A 15402-nucleotide genomic window follows, 5' to 3' on the forward strand; every position below is an offset into this window, starting at 1 on the left:
CTGAGATCCATTGTCAATATCAAGAATTTCTGTTCAGGAGACATCAAAAGATTATGAATAGCTAGATCAGTAATTAATTAGATATCTGAAGTCTGGAAAGACAGATCTATCACTATAGGAACCAAGATGAGGATTCTAGAGGCAGCTGTTTTTTTGGGTTTTTTTTTTTTTCCAGTAGGTACTTATGGATGTGGAACTTAACCTAAAGAAGTGTGATAGGAAAAATGATAATAATAATTCCTGTATATGGTTTTGTGAAGGGTAGGTCATGCCTCAGTAACTTGCTCACGTATTATAACACAGTGACGGCTGAACTGGATAAGGGTAATGGGTTTACAGTGATTCTACTGGACCTTGCTAAGGCCTTTGACAGGATACCACATGGAATTCTAATCAGTAAATTGCAGCATATGGGGATGGACATAGGGTTGGTGAGATGGATAGGAGGGTGGTTGACGGAGAGATATCAGAGAGTGGTTTACTCAGGAGTAGAGTCCACAAGACGGCCTGTGACTAGTGGTGTGCCACAAGGATCTGTTCTTGGACCACTGCTGTTTAATTTGTTCATTAATGATATAGGAAAGGATCTGAGAGGAACAGTTCATTTGTTTGCGGATGATGAGAAGTTGGGTAGGGCAATAGTGAATGCAGATGATGTCAAAATTTTGCAGGATGATTTGGATAGATTGGATGTCTGGGCTAAGGAGAATGGATGTCAATTTAATGTGGCAAAATGTAAGGTTATGCATTTTGGGGTGAAAAGATTGGCAGCAGTTTACTGCATTGGTGGAACTGTGCTCCAGGAAATTGATGAGGCATGAGATTTAGGAGTGTTGGTGGATAAGGAATTGAAATTTAGGGGACACATTGCAAAAGTGGCCAAATCAGCTCATGAAATCACTTGGTTGCTGAAGAATACATTGACAAGCAGGTTATTGTTCCTCTGTATCGAGCCTTGATAAGACCCCATCTCGACTACGGTGCCCAGGTTTGGTCACCTAGGTTTCTTCTTGATGGGGAGGAGGTGGAGAGGATCCAGAGGCGAGTGACCAAGATGATAGCAGGTCTGTGGAATGAACCTTATGAGAACAGGTTGAGGATTTGTGGGTTGCAAAAATTGGTTGATAGGCGGAGGAGGGGAGATATGATGGAGACATTCAAATTACTGAAGGGTTTCTATAAAATTAATTCAGAAGATATTTTTGAGAACAGGGCTGGTTGTGGGAGGACTAGGGGACATCCATGGAAACTGGGCAAAAGTGTGGTTAGTAAAGGTGTTAGAGCTGGGTTCTTTACTTTTATAGTAGTGAATGAGTGGAATGTGCTCCCTGAGTCTGTGGTGGATGCTGTCACAGTGAATGAGTTTAAGGCGAGGTATGATAGATACTGTATGAATGTCGAATAGTTGTGATGAATATGATTTGGGGCCTCCCTCGATGAGTCTAATGACTCCCTGGAGTTGCCCGTAATAATAGTAATAATACTACATCCTTTGAGAATTGGTATTATAGGAAGATGTTGAGGATCTCATACAACAAATGGATGGGTCCTAGAAGGATTGATTGAACTTTAAACTCCTTAAGTTCATGTGTCGCTGCACTAATGTGCAAAGCAACTATATGGCACCTGCTGATGTCCAGTGAAATTTTGATATGAATAATAAAATTAGGTAAAACATAACTAACTCTCTAGCACTTTTTTGTATGATTGTCTGCAATCATTGTTTTTCTTTGTTTTACCTGCATTGACCATATGCTGAGAAAATACTTAAAATTTCATTGTTATCAGTTTCCTGATATGCACTCTCAAAAGGTGTTCAGGCTACTATGACAGCACTACATGATTAAATTTACACAATTTTCCTCCAAATCAGTCTATTACTTGTGTGCACTGGAATATTGTCATATCTAATATTTTGTGATTCTAAGGCACTTCTGATGGAATCAATCCACCTAGACTTTGGTCTTCCTCAAGGTCTTATTCCTGCCATCTTGGCATCAAACATCTATTTTGCTAACCTTTCCTCACCCATTCTATTTAAGTGACCATACCATCATAGATTAGCTCTTTTTACACATTCTTGAATGCAAATGATGTCATCTTCTTTCCTAATGTCTTCATTTTTAATATGATTCTGCCATTAGTGCTATCTATTTACTCCTATGATTTTTCTCAGACTCCTCATAGTTGTGATCTTGAGTCTTTGATCAAGTGATTTATTTCTAACCCAGTTCTCAGAATGTAACTTAAAACTGGTTTGAACACTATCTTGTATACTGCTAATTTGTGTTTTGGCTAATTTCTCTCTTATTCCATATATATTTATTCAGCTAGCTACCAACTAAACCAGCTTTGCTTATTCTGTTGTCTATTTCCAGATTTAACTTGCTATCTTCACTGAAAACTGTGCCTACACAGCTGAATATTTTTAACTTGTTCTATAGGCTTTCCATTCAGAATACAGTTAATGTGCTCAATGTTTCTGCCTATTTTTACAGTTTTGGTCTTTTTATTGCTTTTTCATGCCAAATTTGTTACAGCTGCTATTCAACTTAGAGAATCCTGGAGACTTGCACTGGATGTGTTCAGGAATAAAACATCATCTGCATAAAGCAAAGAACTAAGTTGGATATCTCTGATTCTAATATCAGGTTTAATGCCACTTTTTTTCATAATGGGATCCATGGAGATAATGTGCATCCTTGTCTTATACCTGATTTTACATCAAACCATCTTCCTGTATTTTGTTCTGACTTACAACTTAAATATAAACTATGTATTGCTCTGTATAATGTTCCATTTACCCCATATAATTGTGTGTTGAAAAGCTTTCTCTGGGCACCTTGTCATATGCCTTTTCCAGATCTACAAAACTTAAGTACAGATCCTTGTCATATTCCCATGATTTCTCAACTGTTTGCCATAGAGTGAAAATCTGATCTTGACATTCTCTGTTTTGGCCTTAATCCAGCTTTATCTTCTCCAAGTTTCTCTTCTTTTCCAACATCTTTTTAAGTATGCTTACATAAATCTTACCTGGAACACCCATTGAGAAATTCCTCTGTAATTCTCACATTCAGTTTTATTCCCTGATTGGAACTAGAGCTCTACTCCAGTCATCTGGGATTCGATATTCTGACCAGATCCTCTGAATTATGCAGTGTAGGCACTGCAAAACTTTTATACCACTATACTAAGCATTTCTGGTTAAATATTATCATCTGCTCTAGCTGCTTTTCTACTTTTCAAATTTTTGATGGCTTTTTCTATCTCAAGTATTGATATGTGCTCCTCTTTGCATTCCCCATAAAATGGGGAATGCAAAGAGGAGCACATACTGATTCTTTCACTGCTTGTTTCGTTTAACAGCTTTTTTTTTCAAAGTAATTACTCCAGACATCCAGAATGTCCTTATCTTCAGTTTTCATATAACTTTTATCATCTTTGATTCCTTTTACATTACTTTTTCTTCCATTTCTAAGCTTTTTCAATAGCCTTGAGAATATTTTGCCACCTTCCTGATATTTATTTTCTATATTCTTACCAAAGTCTTCCCATGATGTTTGTTTAGCTACTTTTAGACATATTTTAGCTCTCTTACATTTTTCTCTGTATTCTTTTAGAGCCTCTGCTGACTTATCTTTTTGTTCATTATGGGGTTCTTATTTTTCTATCCTTACAGACAACTTCACCACATACCTCCCTAGCTGAATCAATCAATATCTTCTTCAGAGTTTGCAACGAGACTCCAAGATTTGGTTCTTGTTTTCAAACTGCTTCAAATTTTCTTCAATAATGTTTGTATAGTCCAGGTTACAGTTTAGCTACTGCTCAGCTGTAATTCTTTTTAAAATATACTGTTCTTTTCAATGTAATATCCATTTTTATCCTGATTAGCACTAAGTGATGGTCACTTCCAGTTTCAAGTTCTCTGTACTCTCTTGTATCCTGAACTAGCATGAAGATATCACTATCAACAATGACATAGTCAATGAGGCTTTTCTTATGTCTTCTTTCCATGTGACTTGTGCACATCTTTATGTTGGAACATGGTGCTAGTAATGACTTGTCTATGTCCTGAGCAGAAATCCAGCAAATACTTACTATTATTATTAATAAGTCTCATGTCAGCTGTCTGTTCTAATGACTTGAAGAATTCTTCCACTTCTTCCTTAGAAGAATCTACTTAAATTTTTTATGAACTGAACTTTAAATCAGAATTTTCATTGTCAATTTTCTTTTGCAGGTACTATACTTAAAATCTGAAATACAAGACATGGTAATACTGAACCCAAGATGGCTATGTGTTGATATTCTTGGTCATTTGCTTTCTCAAGCTCATCTTGAACAGGCACGGGTTACAGGAATATATTCCATTGATGATGTTCAGTTAATTTTTCCAGAAACTGATGCTGTTGACTTACTGCAGGTAATATTTCTTATAATCATATTATTATTATTATCTTTATATATTTTAAAAATCATAGAAGAAATGAGGAATAATAAAGCAAGGAATGCCATGGAACACGTGATGATACCAAGAACTGTGAATCAGAGAAAGATGAAGAGCAAATTGATTTGTGGATTAGATGCAATTCAACAGAAAGAGGGAACTTATTTTTCCTTCAAAATATACAGGCAGCCTGTATATTTAGGAATTATGAATGACATATAGTCAGAGTTATGGATGAAGAGGAGGATCATAGACAAATTAATTATTAAAATGATGGATTACACTTAAGTAAAGTGTGGTGTGAGATTTCTTGAGGAGCTGTTACTAAGAGAGAGAGAGAGAGAGAGAGAGAGAAGTGAAAAAAGTAACAATACATTTAAAAAAAAACAGACAAGCAAGGGATGTGAGACTGAAAGAAAAATTATGAATTGACAAAGGAGTACAGAAAAGCAAGAAGGTAAGAGTAAGACCGGTAGTGAAAGAAGAGAGGAGCAAGAAATCTGGGTGGAACAGATATACAAAATGTACAAGGAAATTGGAGATATATGAGTGTGTGTGTGGGGGGGGGGGACACATCATATAAGCATGGAGTCAAGAAGTAAGGTGAATGTACATCTGAATGAATATTGTCAATCTTTTATGTTAGAATGGATAATATATCTATTTTACAACCAACAGGCTCTAGGTTCAAATCTCACTATGGACTTAGATTTGTGAATATGCTTATTGGAGGCCTGAAATAGCTTAAAAAAGTCCACAGTACTAAATGTGCTATAGGTTTACAACCTTTTATCAGTGGGATTCACATTAAAAAATATTTTTGAATATGGGTGAGTATATATCAGAATTATCTCTCTGTCAGATCATCGGTTCGCAACCGGTGGTTACCGTACCCCTGCGGGTACGTGCTGTGCTGTTCAGGGATACACAAAAAACAATCGGTAATGGTGGAAAAACAAGTAAAGTAAATAAAATGCAAAATGTTAGTTATGGAACAATAAATGTTGAGTTTGAATCATTGCTAATGGAGACACTTCAAAACTAGCTCACATTAGCGAATGATGATTGGTGAGGGCGTTGCTATGAACCCCTCCCCCAAACCACTCTTCTACCAATCATTACACACAGTTCATGCGTGACATTTGTCACCCATCCTCCTTTCCAGAACACTCGCATGCTACTAAGAAATGACCTTTGCGATAACGAACCTTCCACTCACTTCCATTTGCAACATGTCTAGAACTTCTCCAAAAATATAAATACATCTCTAGCCAGACTGTTTGATCAGTTCAGTTATTGACTGAGTATAAGTAAGTGCGTTGCCTTTAATTGTGATTCTTTTCAAGTAGTTTTTTTATTTAATGTTTAACATAGTTTATTGTCAGTGATTTTTAAGTATGTCAGTTATGGATCAATGGTTGAAAACAGGAACAGTTAAAAAAACCAAAACGTGATGTGGATTATAACCCGTCATCAAGTACTTTTCAACATGTGTCCACAGCTACAAGTACATCCACACCAGGAGATAGTAAAAAGGTGCGTGCCTCAGGTACTACCCAGAAGAAAAGGAAATACTGTGAAGAGTATATTAAATATGGGTTTTCATTTGTAGGGGATGTTGACTGTCCTAATCCTTTTGTGTTGTGTGTGCGGAAGAATTATCCAACGGTTGCATGAAACCCTCTCTACTCATGCGACATTTAGAAACTAAACATCCTATGTATAAAAACAAAGAAATACATTATTTTCAGTGCTTAGAAAAGCGTCCAAATGTAACTTCATACATGACGTCAGGAAAGAAAGACAATGAGAATGCAGTTGAGGCTTCCAACCACATTGCTTATTGCATAGCTAAATATTTTCTGCAGCTCTTGAACATTCAAAAATGTAATAAAAGTATTATATGTGGCTCTTATTACTGAAGAACTTGCCCACCCCTGGTATATAACTGCTCCTGCTTTTTTTAAAACATTCCTTTATCATTTCCCATGTACTATCAAAGTCCATCCCTCTCAGTTTATATCTCATGGCACTGCAAGCAGTCTCCTGAGTTTTTATCATAATTATCAGCTTTGCAATTCCACATATATACCCCTTTTTAAATTCCGCACATTTTACCACCTCTCAAGTCAATACCATCATTCATCATTTGGCTGCAATGTGGTCATCTTGGTTATAGACAAATCCCCTGAAGCTGTTACTAGATCTGGCACTTTAAACCTCTACTACCTTTTATTGTATACTGCCTCAGGTGATTATTCTTTAGTAATATTGCATAAATTCCATTTACTTCTGTCCATGTGGCCTTTCCTCCTTCCAGTCTATGTTCCCATAATAATTACTCATTCTCTACTCATTGAATTTGAGTTGCATCCTGTATACACTAGCTGTATATTTTGTCCTGTTCACAGATAGCTTTGAATCCACTACTTTCACTGACTTCCTGCTGAATTTCCATTCTTTTTTTTTTTTTTTTGGTTGCAGTTCTTTATCTATGATCAGCATTATCCCTTCCCCCATTCCTTTCTTTCTATCCTCATCCTTGAAAAATAATAGTCCTGCTAACTATCTTCTTGTCATCTGTTAGCCATGCCTTACTAATAACAATAACTTCCTGCAGTACTATCTTAAGCATTTTTTGTCTTTGCCCCATTGATACCTGCACACTCACTCACCTGCTCAGTTTCCTTGATTTTGCATCTCCAATTTCACTCCATTCAAGAGCAACTTTTTTCTAGACTCAAGTGTGAAGTTCTTTTGTCCATTTGAACTCCCTCCACACATCTACAAATGTACTCATTGACTCATTTGTAATGAAGGCCCTCCTCTTCTCAGCTCACCTCACACAATGACAATAGACTCACTATTTTTTATTTATTTATTGTCTTTACTTTCTCACCCTTCTCTTTTGCTACTTTCAAACTCTTTAATGCCCTTCCTCATATCATACTTGTCTTACTTCAGATCTTTCATATCTGCCAAAACAATCAGCTCTTTCACTTTGCCTTCCTGCATTCTAATAGCCTTGCTAACATCTTTAATGTTTGTACCTGGGAAGCACACTTTTGTCACACTCTCTTCAAGCACTCATGTTATTATTATTATTAATTCTTGACCTCCATGGAGTTAAAAGACTCAGCATGGCAGATCAGTGCTAGTCAACACAAAGTCCTCCTTTTCTCCTTCTTTCATAACTCCCTAAATTTATCTATCATTTGCAGCATGCATGCATGCATGCATACCACACTCCTACCATTCTCTATACAAAAATCTGCCTTTTTACCCTTTTAGTTGCTACTTCCTTTTGCAACTTTCAAGGGATATCTCCTTCTTTGTTCCTTCTCCTCTTACTACCATATGAAAAATCTCCATAATGCTAATCAAATAATAACCCTTCAATAGCTTAAATATCTCAATCATATCCCCCTTTGTCTTCTGTCACCAAACTCTCAGTCTGCATACCCTCAATCTATCCTCATAACCAGCATTGTGAAATCCTGATGTCATTTTTGTTATCCATCTCTGTACCCTCCGAAGGGGATGAAATAACCTTTGTTACTTCATCCCCTTCAAAAAAAAACATATATAATGCCTAATGCTATGAATTATGGGAAGAGTCACTACCCAGACTGGTTTCTACCTCTGTATAATAAGTAAAGGGCAGCAAAAAGTAGGCAGTCCTTTAGATTACTCTAACCTCCATGAGTGACCTGAAGGATCATTTTAACTCTTATTAACTCTTGACCACTTCAAGATACTCGACAGTAGTTTCATTCAGTGATAGGCAAATGCTACCACCAAGCAGAGCCACTCATCTCTCAGGATAAAGCATCCACCAAAGGACCCCAATAAATTTAGGCCACACCAGTAGAAGCTATATCATGGCCAAGCATCTAATGGAATGCAATGATCAAGACCACTTCACTTGATCCCTTGTATAAATAAAGGGTCATCTCCAAAAATGAGACAATCCCTCTAACATCTATAAGTTACCTGAAGGATCATTTTAACTCATTACATTCCATTAAATTCAGCATTGGTTCCACCAGACAAAACCTGTAGAAGTCTTGACTCCACCCAGTGGTAAGCAAAAACCCACCACCAAGCCAAGTGTCAATCTCTGCAAGCTGCCAGCAAGAACTGCTCATCTCCCAGGGCAGAGCATCCACTGAATGGTCCCAATAAAGGCTATGTGAGTAGAGGCTATATCACAGGCAAGCATCTAATGAAATGCAGTGATCAAGACCACTTCAGCAGTCTCACATTCATGGAAAACCACAATGGTTGGAACCAGACTGAGAAGAGATACCAAGGCTAATTAATGCAGAAGTCATTTCCCATATACAAGTAGTAAAAAGGTGTATCATCTTATTATTCTTTGGATTAGAGATAGATCTATAAAGTTTTTTTCACTTAGTTACAAATTTAATTAAACTAAGTGAAAAAACTTTATATCTATTAAACTTGACAGTAAATTGTATTCTAGTTTAATCTTTTATCCAAGTGAGATCAAAAAGAGTGATTAGGCTACTTGTGTATAGAGGCTGTTGACTTCATATCAGTTGCTTTAGTATACCATAATGCAAAGCACACCTTCTTTCAAATACGTATATTGCTGTGCATTATGGGAAAGGTCATTTCCCAGCCTGGTTTCGACCTTTATTGAGGTCTCATTGGTGGGAGCTATCTCTTCTGGGTCTGGTCATCCCTAATATGTTCCACCTTTGCAATTCTAGTTTTCCTGCCCTGAGACACTAACACACTCTCCAAATATCTGCATCCTTCTATATTCAAATGTAATCCATTTCTTGCATATAGTTTTCTTATATCCTCAAATGTGCTTCATGCATCCTCATATTCCAGACCTCTCTTCCTACACATTATCACAATTATCGCATTTATTATCACTGCCACATTATCATACCGAGCAACTACAGTCTTCCCTCTGACACCTATCTGCTACCCTATCCCCTAACATCAATCTCAAGTCTCTCACTACACGATTCATGCTACCTCTCAAGTCATCTCTACATTTTCAATCTCTTCATTGCCATTGCAACATTCTGGCAGGCATTCTTCTGGCACTCTACTCTGCACACCTTGAATCTTTAAATCTCCATGCATGATACTCTTAACAGATTCATTCATTTTTCTTCTCTCACTACATTCTTGACTCTTTTTGCTTCAAATCTCTCTCTCACTCACTCATTCACTCACTCTCCTTCCTCCCTCCCTTCATCTTTCTATCCCTTGCTTTCACATTCTCTTAACTTTCTACAATTTCCTGTCTTCCCCTGTCTCTCCAGTTTTTCACCTTCCTCTCTTCCTTCCTCTCCTTTGCTCTCTCACGCCCTTTTCTCACAACTACTTTTGTTCTCCTCACACTAGTCAACCTCTTCATTCATCCTCCTTAATTTAGTCTTCATGCCTTCCATCTCCTCTCAAAGCAGTTCTGTTTTTCTCTCCACACATCCTGCTTACAACTGACATTCACACAGTCATGGCCATCAGAAAATCATCTCCCTCTGTCAAACTGGAAAGGGTCAAATCTATATGTAAGTCTTTTTCACATTCTCTTCACTCTCTCACACACTAATATCTGCAAATTGGCATTCACCCATTTCCATGGCACTATCTCCACTGCTGCTGAATCCCAAGATCAAAATACTTATGTCTCCTAGCACTTCCTGCTGCCTACATTTCATGCACTTATACACATTCTCATTTCTCACCTGCCACATTTTTAAACTATCGTATGTATACATGCATAGCAAGGCTATGAAACCCTTAGCTGTGCTACAAATAATGTAGTCTTTAAATGGTGGCAGACTAAGTAACAGCATGTTAGAACTGGAGGTCACCATGTCCAGTATGATCAATACAATACAGCAACAGTAATATCCTAACAAAAGACCACACCAGTCATATAAAAAGTTGTCAATTTTAATAGCACAAACTTAAAAAGCAATAATGGTAACAAAATGAACATAATAAAATCCTTCCTTCCTTACTAATACTAATACATATCTTTATTTTAACAACTCATGTCAACCAACTACATATGTCTTCATTGTGCTAGCACCACCTTATGGGATTACCATACAAAACACTCCTTTTACTTTCTTGTTTAATTGAGCATTCCTTTCTCTTTTTTGCACCTCTTTTTTTTTTTTCTTTGTTTCAGCTGTACCACTCAATGGACATTTCTGCATTTACTCAAACTCACTCTTCATCCTGTGAAAAATTCTGTGTAAGCATGTTTGCTCTCCCATTACGACCAACTCTTCATTCTTCACACCATCCATTCTATCATTCTTATGCTTTTCACTTTTTTTATGCGACTCCCACCCACAAAAGATTATAAACCTATAGTGCATTAATATTATGGGATTAAAGATTTTTCTATTTTATTACTCTGAATGTATGCCAATCCCTAAGTTTGGGGAGGTAATTATGTGTTTTATTATTATTATTATTATCATCATGCTTTTTATTTATTATTTACATAATCCTGAACCTCTGCTCTACAGACCAAACACAGAGCTTTTTCAAGCTGCTGATGATACCAGATGACACATCTACTGGATAGATATTATCATCTGTCTACCTACCAGACTACATTCTGATGTGAAAAGAGTGTCAATACCCTACTTTAAAGGAACCTCAGAATAAATAAGATGGATTCTTTGCAAATTCAGTTTATACACTTCCTTTAAACCAGCTCAAGAACTGTCTTCCTTCTTACTATCTATAAAAGATACATTACCACCTCTCTCCTTACCAAGTGTCTATCAGATACCCTGCTTTTGTCATCTTTGCTATTTTGGACAGACTGGCCATTCTGCTTTGATCAATCTAAGAGTATCAAGACTATTGCATTTTTGAAATTCAACAAGTACATGCTGTTGAAACTAGGCACAGATTTCTTTAGAACCAGGAAAAGATTCTTCATTCTAGTAGATTCGAATTTGATCATCCAAACCTTAACCACTCTGACTTGACCACTATCCCTTAACCACTATGCCAATACCAGCAGGTTCAAATTTGATCATCCTAACCTCAATGCTCTGAATGTATGCCAATCCCTAAGTTTTGGGAGGTAAAATTATGTGTTTTTATTATTATTATTATTATTATTATTATTATTATTATTATTATTATTATTTATTTTATGTTATTTTTTATATATGCAATGTTTACAGTTGTTCCTTTGAACTCTAAATAGTGTGATCTGTCACCTCAGCTGTGACTGAGATATGAGCCAGTAAGCACATGCTTCATGATTCATTCTTACGATGCATGTTTTGAATGTAGTTACTGGTCTGTCTCCCTGATGATGTCCATGTTATGTTGCATGAAATATATCAGTCTTTGAATAAAATTCTGTATATTTTTTATGAATGTAAGCAGTGAAATTTTCTATAAATATGTCTAGTGCACATGATCCATTAAACTATTCATTTCTGAATCAAGTTGTTTTGATTCATTTCTGATTCATTTCTGAATCAAATATAAGTTTCATGTTATCATAAAAATCGATATATAATTTCTTATTGTTAATTTTATTGTTGGAAAATAGTTGTCTAAATAAATTATTCTAATATCTGAAGTTCTAATTATTCTAATATCAGGTTCTTAAAGATATCTAATAGCTTTAAGAACCTGATGTTACAAATGAATAATAAAAGGATGAATTAACATTTGGTTGCCTTAACTTATTTATAAAGAATGAGCCACATGGCAATATATATATATATATATATATATATATATATATATCATTGCTAAAGAGTGATCATAGTGAATACAAAAGTTTTGTGGAAAACAGACAAATTATAACATTCACTCCTTTTCATTCAAAGAATATGGATAATATTTTTATGCTTTTAATGAGGATTTTCTGTGTTATATTGATGACTATGGACTACTCTCAGCTATTTTGTTTTACGGTAGTTACTGGCAGTGTGATTCATTGGTGTTGCATGATGTAATGCTTAATGTTGTGTGGTTGGAGGATTAAACAATAGAGATGGTGAGTTGTGTAGTGCCCTCCCACGATGAATCTTGGAGGTGTCATGTAATAATAATATCATAGAAATTATGTGATTTTTATTTTGATTGGTATGAAAGAGTAACTCTGAACTGCAATTGCCACAAATGCTATATCTTTAGCACAAAACTTATGCAATACATACAAACTTTTAAACTTGAATCCATCAACACTGAAAAAAAATCATTACCCAAAACTTCACTTTGTAATTATGAATGTGATTAAATACATGCATTGAATCATTAAATTGCTAAATTCTTATAGAAATTGCCAGACAAATTGCCAGAAATTGTCTGACTGAAGTCTTCATAGTGTTGTTGTTATTCTAAATGAAATACTATATAGCAAACTATTCTTTGGTCCCTACGAAAGGAATACATTTGTATTTTTTACAGTGAGAATCAACTATAGCATATCTCAGATGTAGGCAAATTATTTGACCAGCAGATGATCTCAAGTTGCTGCTTAGTAACTGACCCATATAGTTTTCAGATCTGAAAATATTCAGCTACACTGAACACAAAATAAATGTGATTATAATAAACCTTTATATGTTCAAATAAAATTATTAAAACATCTTATTTATTCATTTATATATTCATTCATTCATTCATTCATTTCATTTGGTGATTCAACAGCTGTTAGCCCCTTTTATAGGGAGGTACGGCACCACCTCAATCCTCCCCTATTTTTATCCTGGCTCGGGACCAGCATAGCTGATAATTCAGACCTATGGCTGGAGGAATTATCTTAAGTATTCCTGACTGTATGACTGTATCCATGTATGTTCACGGGGCTGGTTTGCCTACTTGCAGGATGAAAAATCCCAGATAAACTCTTAACATAAGTAAAAACAATAGGTCTTTTGATGTGTTAGTTTGAGTAAAAAAAAAAGGGATATCATTTTTGAAATCAGCAATACATTATTCAAATGCATTGTTATTCACCAAGTTTCTGTTTGTAATCCTTTGCTGTTGTGTCATCTATCTATTGTGTCCCAATCTGCCTTAAAAGAAAAATATTTTGTCCCCTCTAGCCAAGTGCTGAAACATTTTACCTGCAACAATCCTATAAAACCCTTTAAGTAACAAATACTTCTATTATATCCCCACTTTTTTTCACCTATCAACCAACTTCCTGCAGTCCACACACACACACACACACACACACATCTTCAATCTATCCTCATAGGACACAGACCACTCACCATCTTGGTTGCTTGCCTCTGAATCATCTCCACTACTTCCTTATTCCCAAGAAACTCAGGAGATCGAACCTAATCACAATAACCCAGATATGGACATATCAAGGCCTTATAAAGAGAAATAATAACTTCCTTATCTCTACTTGTTAGTGTGTTCTTCAATAGCCAAGTAATCATATGAGCTAATTTAGCAATCTTCTTCTTCTTCTTCTTCTCTTCCATCTAAGACGGGTTGAGTCTTCTCTTGAGCAGGATCTTCCAGTCTTCTCTATTCCTTGCTGTTCGAAAAAGTTCCTTATATGTTCTGCATCCCGAGATGTTCTTTATTAATTTCAGCCAGGTAATTCTTGGTCTTCCAGGTCTTCTTTTTTCAGTTAGAAAAGTATTGATTAGGACGTTAGGAAGTCTGTCTGCATCCATGCGTACAGTGTGTCCAAACCATCTCAGTTGTTGTTTTCTAATTTTTTCTATTATTGTCTTTTTATACAATAGTTCTTGTCTGACTGTGATGTTTGTTTTCTTTTCTATCCAACTTGTTCTATTTATTTTTCTTAAGCATTTCATTTCAAATGCCAGCAGTTTTTTTCTCCTCTCTTTTTTTAATTGTCCATGCTTCTGCTCCATAGATGACTGTTGGTATAATTATTGCTTCATATAGTTTGATTTTGGCTTGTTTAGATATCTTGTTTGTTTTCCAGATTTTCTGTAATTTTCCCATGGTGGTCCATCCTGTCGCTATTCTCTGTTTGATTGTTTTGAGTTTATCTATTGTTTCTGTTAGTTTTGATCCAAGGTATATGAAGTTGTCTACGTGTTCTAATTGTTCTCCATTTAGGGTGGCTGAGATGGTAGTTCTGTTCCTCCCTATTTTCATCACTTTTGTCTTTTGTATATTTATTGTCATGTCATATGTTTTACAGATTTTATTTAGCTTGTTGATCAACTTTTGTAGTTCATTTGGGGTTCTTGCAAGAAGGACGAGATCATCTGCATATTTGATATTATTTATGTTTAAACCGTTGACATTGATTCCAGGCTCATTGTCTATTGCTTTCTTTACAACTTCTTCTAGATATATATATTGAATAGGCATGGAGATAATGGGCATCCTTGCATTACTCCTTTTTGGATCTCTGTGGGTTCTGTTGTGAGTGTGTCCTTTTTAATTAGTGCATTTGTCTTAGAGTAATATTTTATCAGAAACTGTATTATATATTTGTCTATTGCTTTTTCTAGTAGAATTTTGAGAAGGATTTCTCTGTTGATGTTATCGAAAGCTTGTTTAAAGTCCACGAAACAACAATATAGTTCTTTATGTTCCTCCCAGCTGAGTTCTGCTAGTTGGTGCAATGTGAAAATTTGGTCTATTGTTGAATAGTTTCCTCGGAAACCAGCTTGTTCTATGCCTATCATTTCTTCATAGGTGTTTTTTAATCTATTTTGTATAATTCTCATGAATATTTTATAGGTGTGAGGGAGTAAATTGATTGGTCTGTAATTTCTGCAGTCTCTTTTGTCTCCTTTCTTGTATATTGGGATGATCTTTCCAGTTCTCCAGTCATCTGGGATCTCTCCTGTTTGTAGTATTTTATTGAATAGGGTTGTTAAATATTCTGTTGATATGCTGCCTCCATATGACCACAGTTCAGTAGGGATAGTATCAATGCCTGGTGCTTTATTGTTTTTCATCTGTTT

General features: G+C 35.7%; 1 protein-coding gene across 1 annotated transcript in view; it reads left to right on the plus strand.

The window, feature by feature from the left end:
- LOC150100659 (death-associated protein kinase 1-like) overlaps window positions 1-15402 on the plus strand; it is a 441829-nt gene that overhangs the window by 342957 nt on the left and 83470 nt on the right. The window contains exon 16 of the mRNA XM_090401850.1: window positions 4247-4429. Coding sequence (XP_090257976.1) covers window positions 4247-4429 — 183 coding nt within the window. The remainder of the gene's footprint in view (window positions 1-4246; window positions 4430-15402) is intronic.

The sequence above is a fragment of the Typopeltis vanoorti genome, chromosome 12 (assembly GCF_054136105.1).
Source record: "Typopeltis vanoorti isolate ZY-2024b chromosome 12, IOZ_Tvanoo_1.0, whole genome shotgun sequence".
Classification (NCBI taxonomy): Eukaryota; Metazoa; Arthropoda; class Arachnida; order Uropygi; family Thelyphonidae; genus Typopeltis; species Typopeltis vanoorti.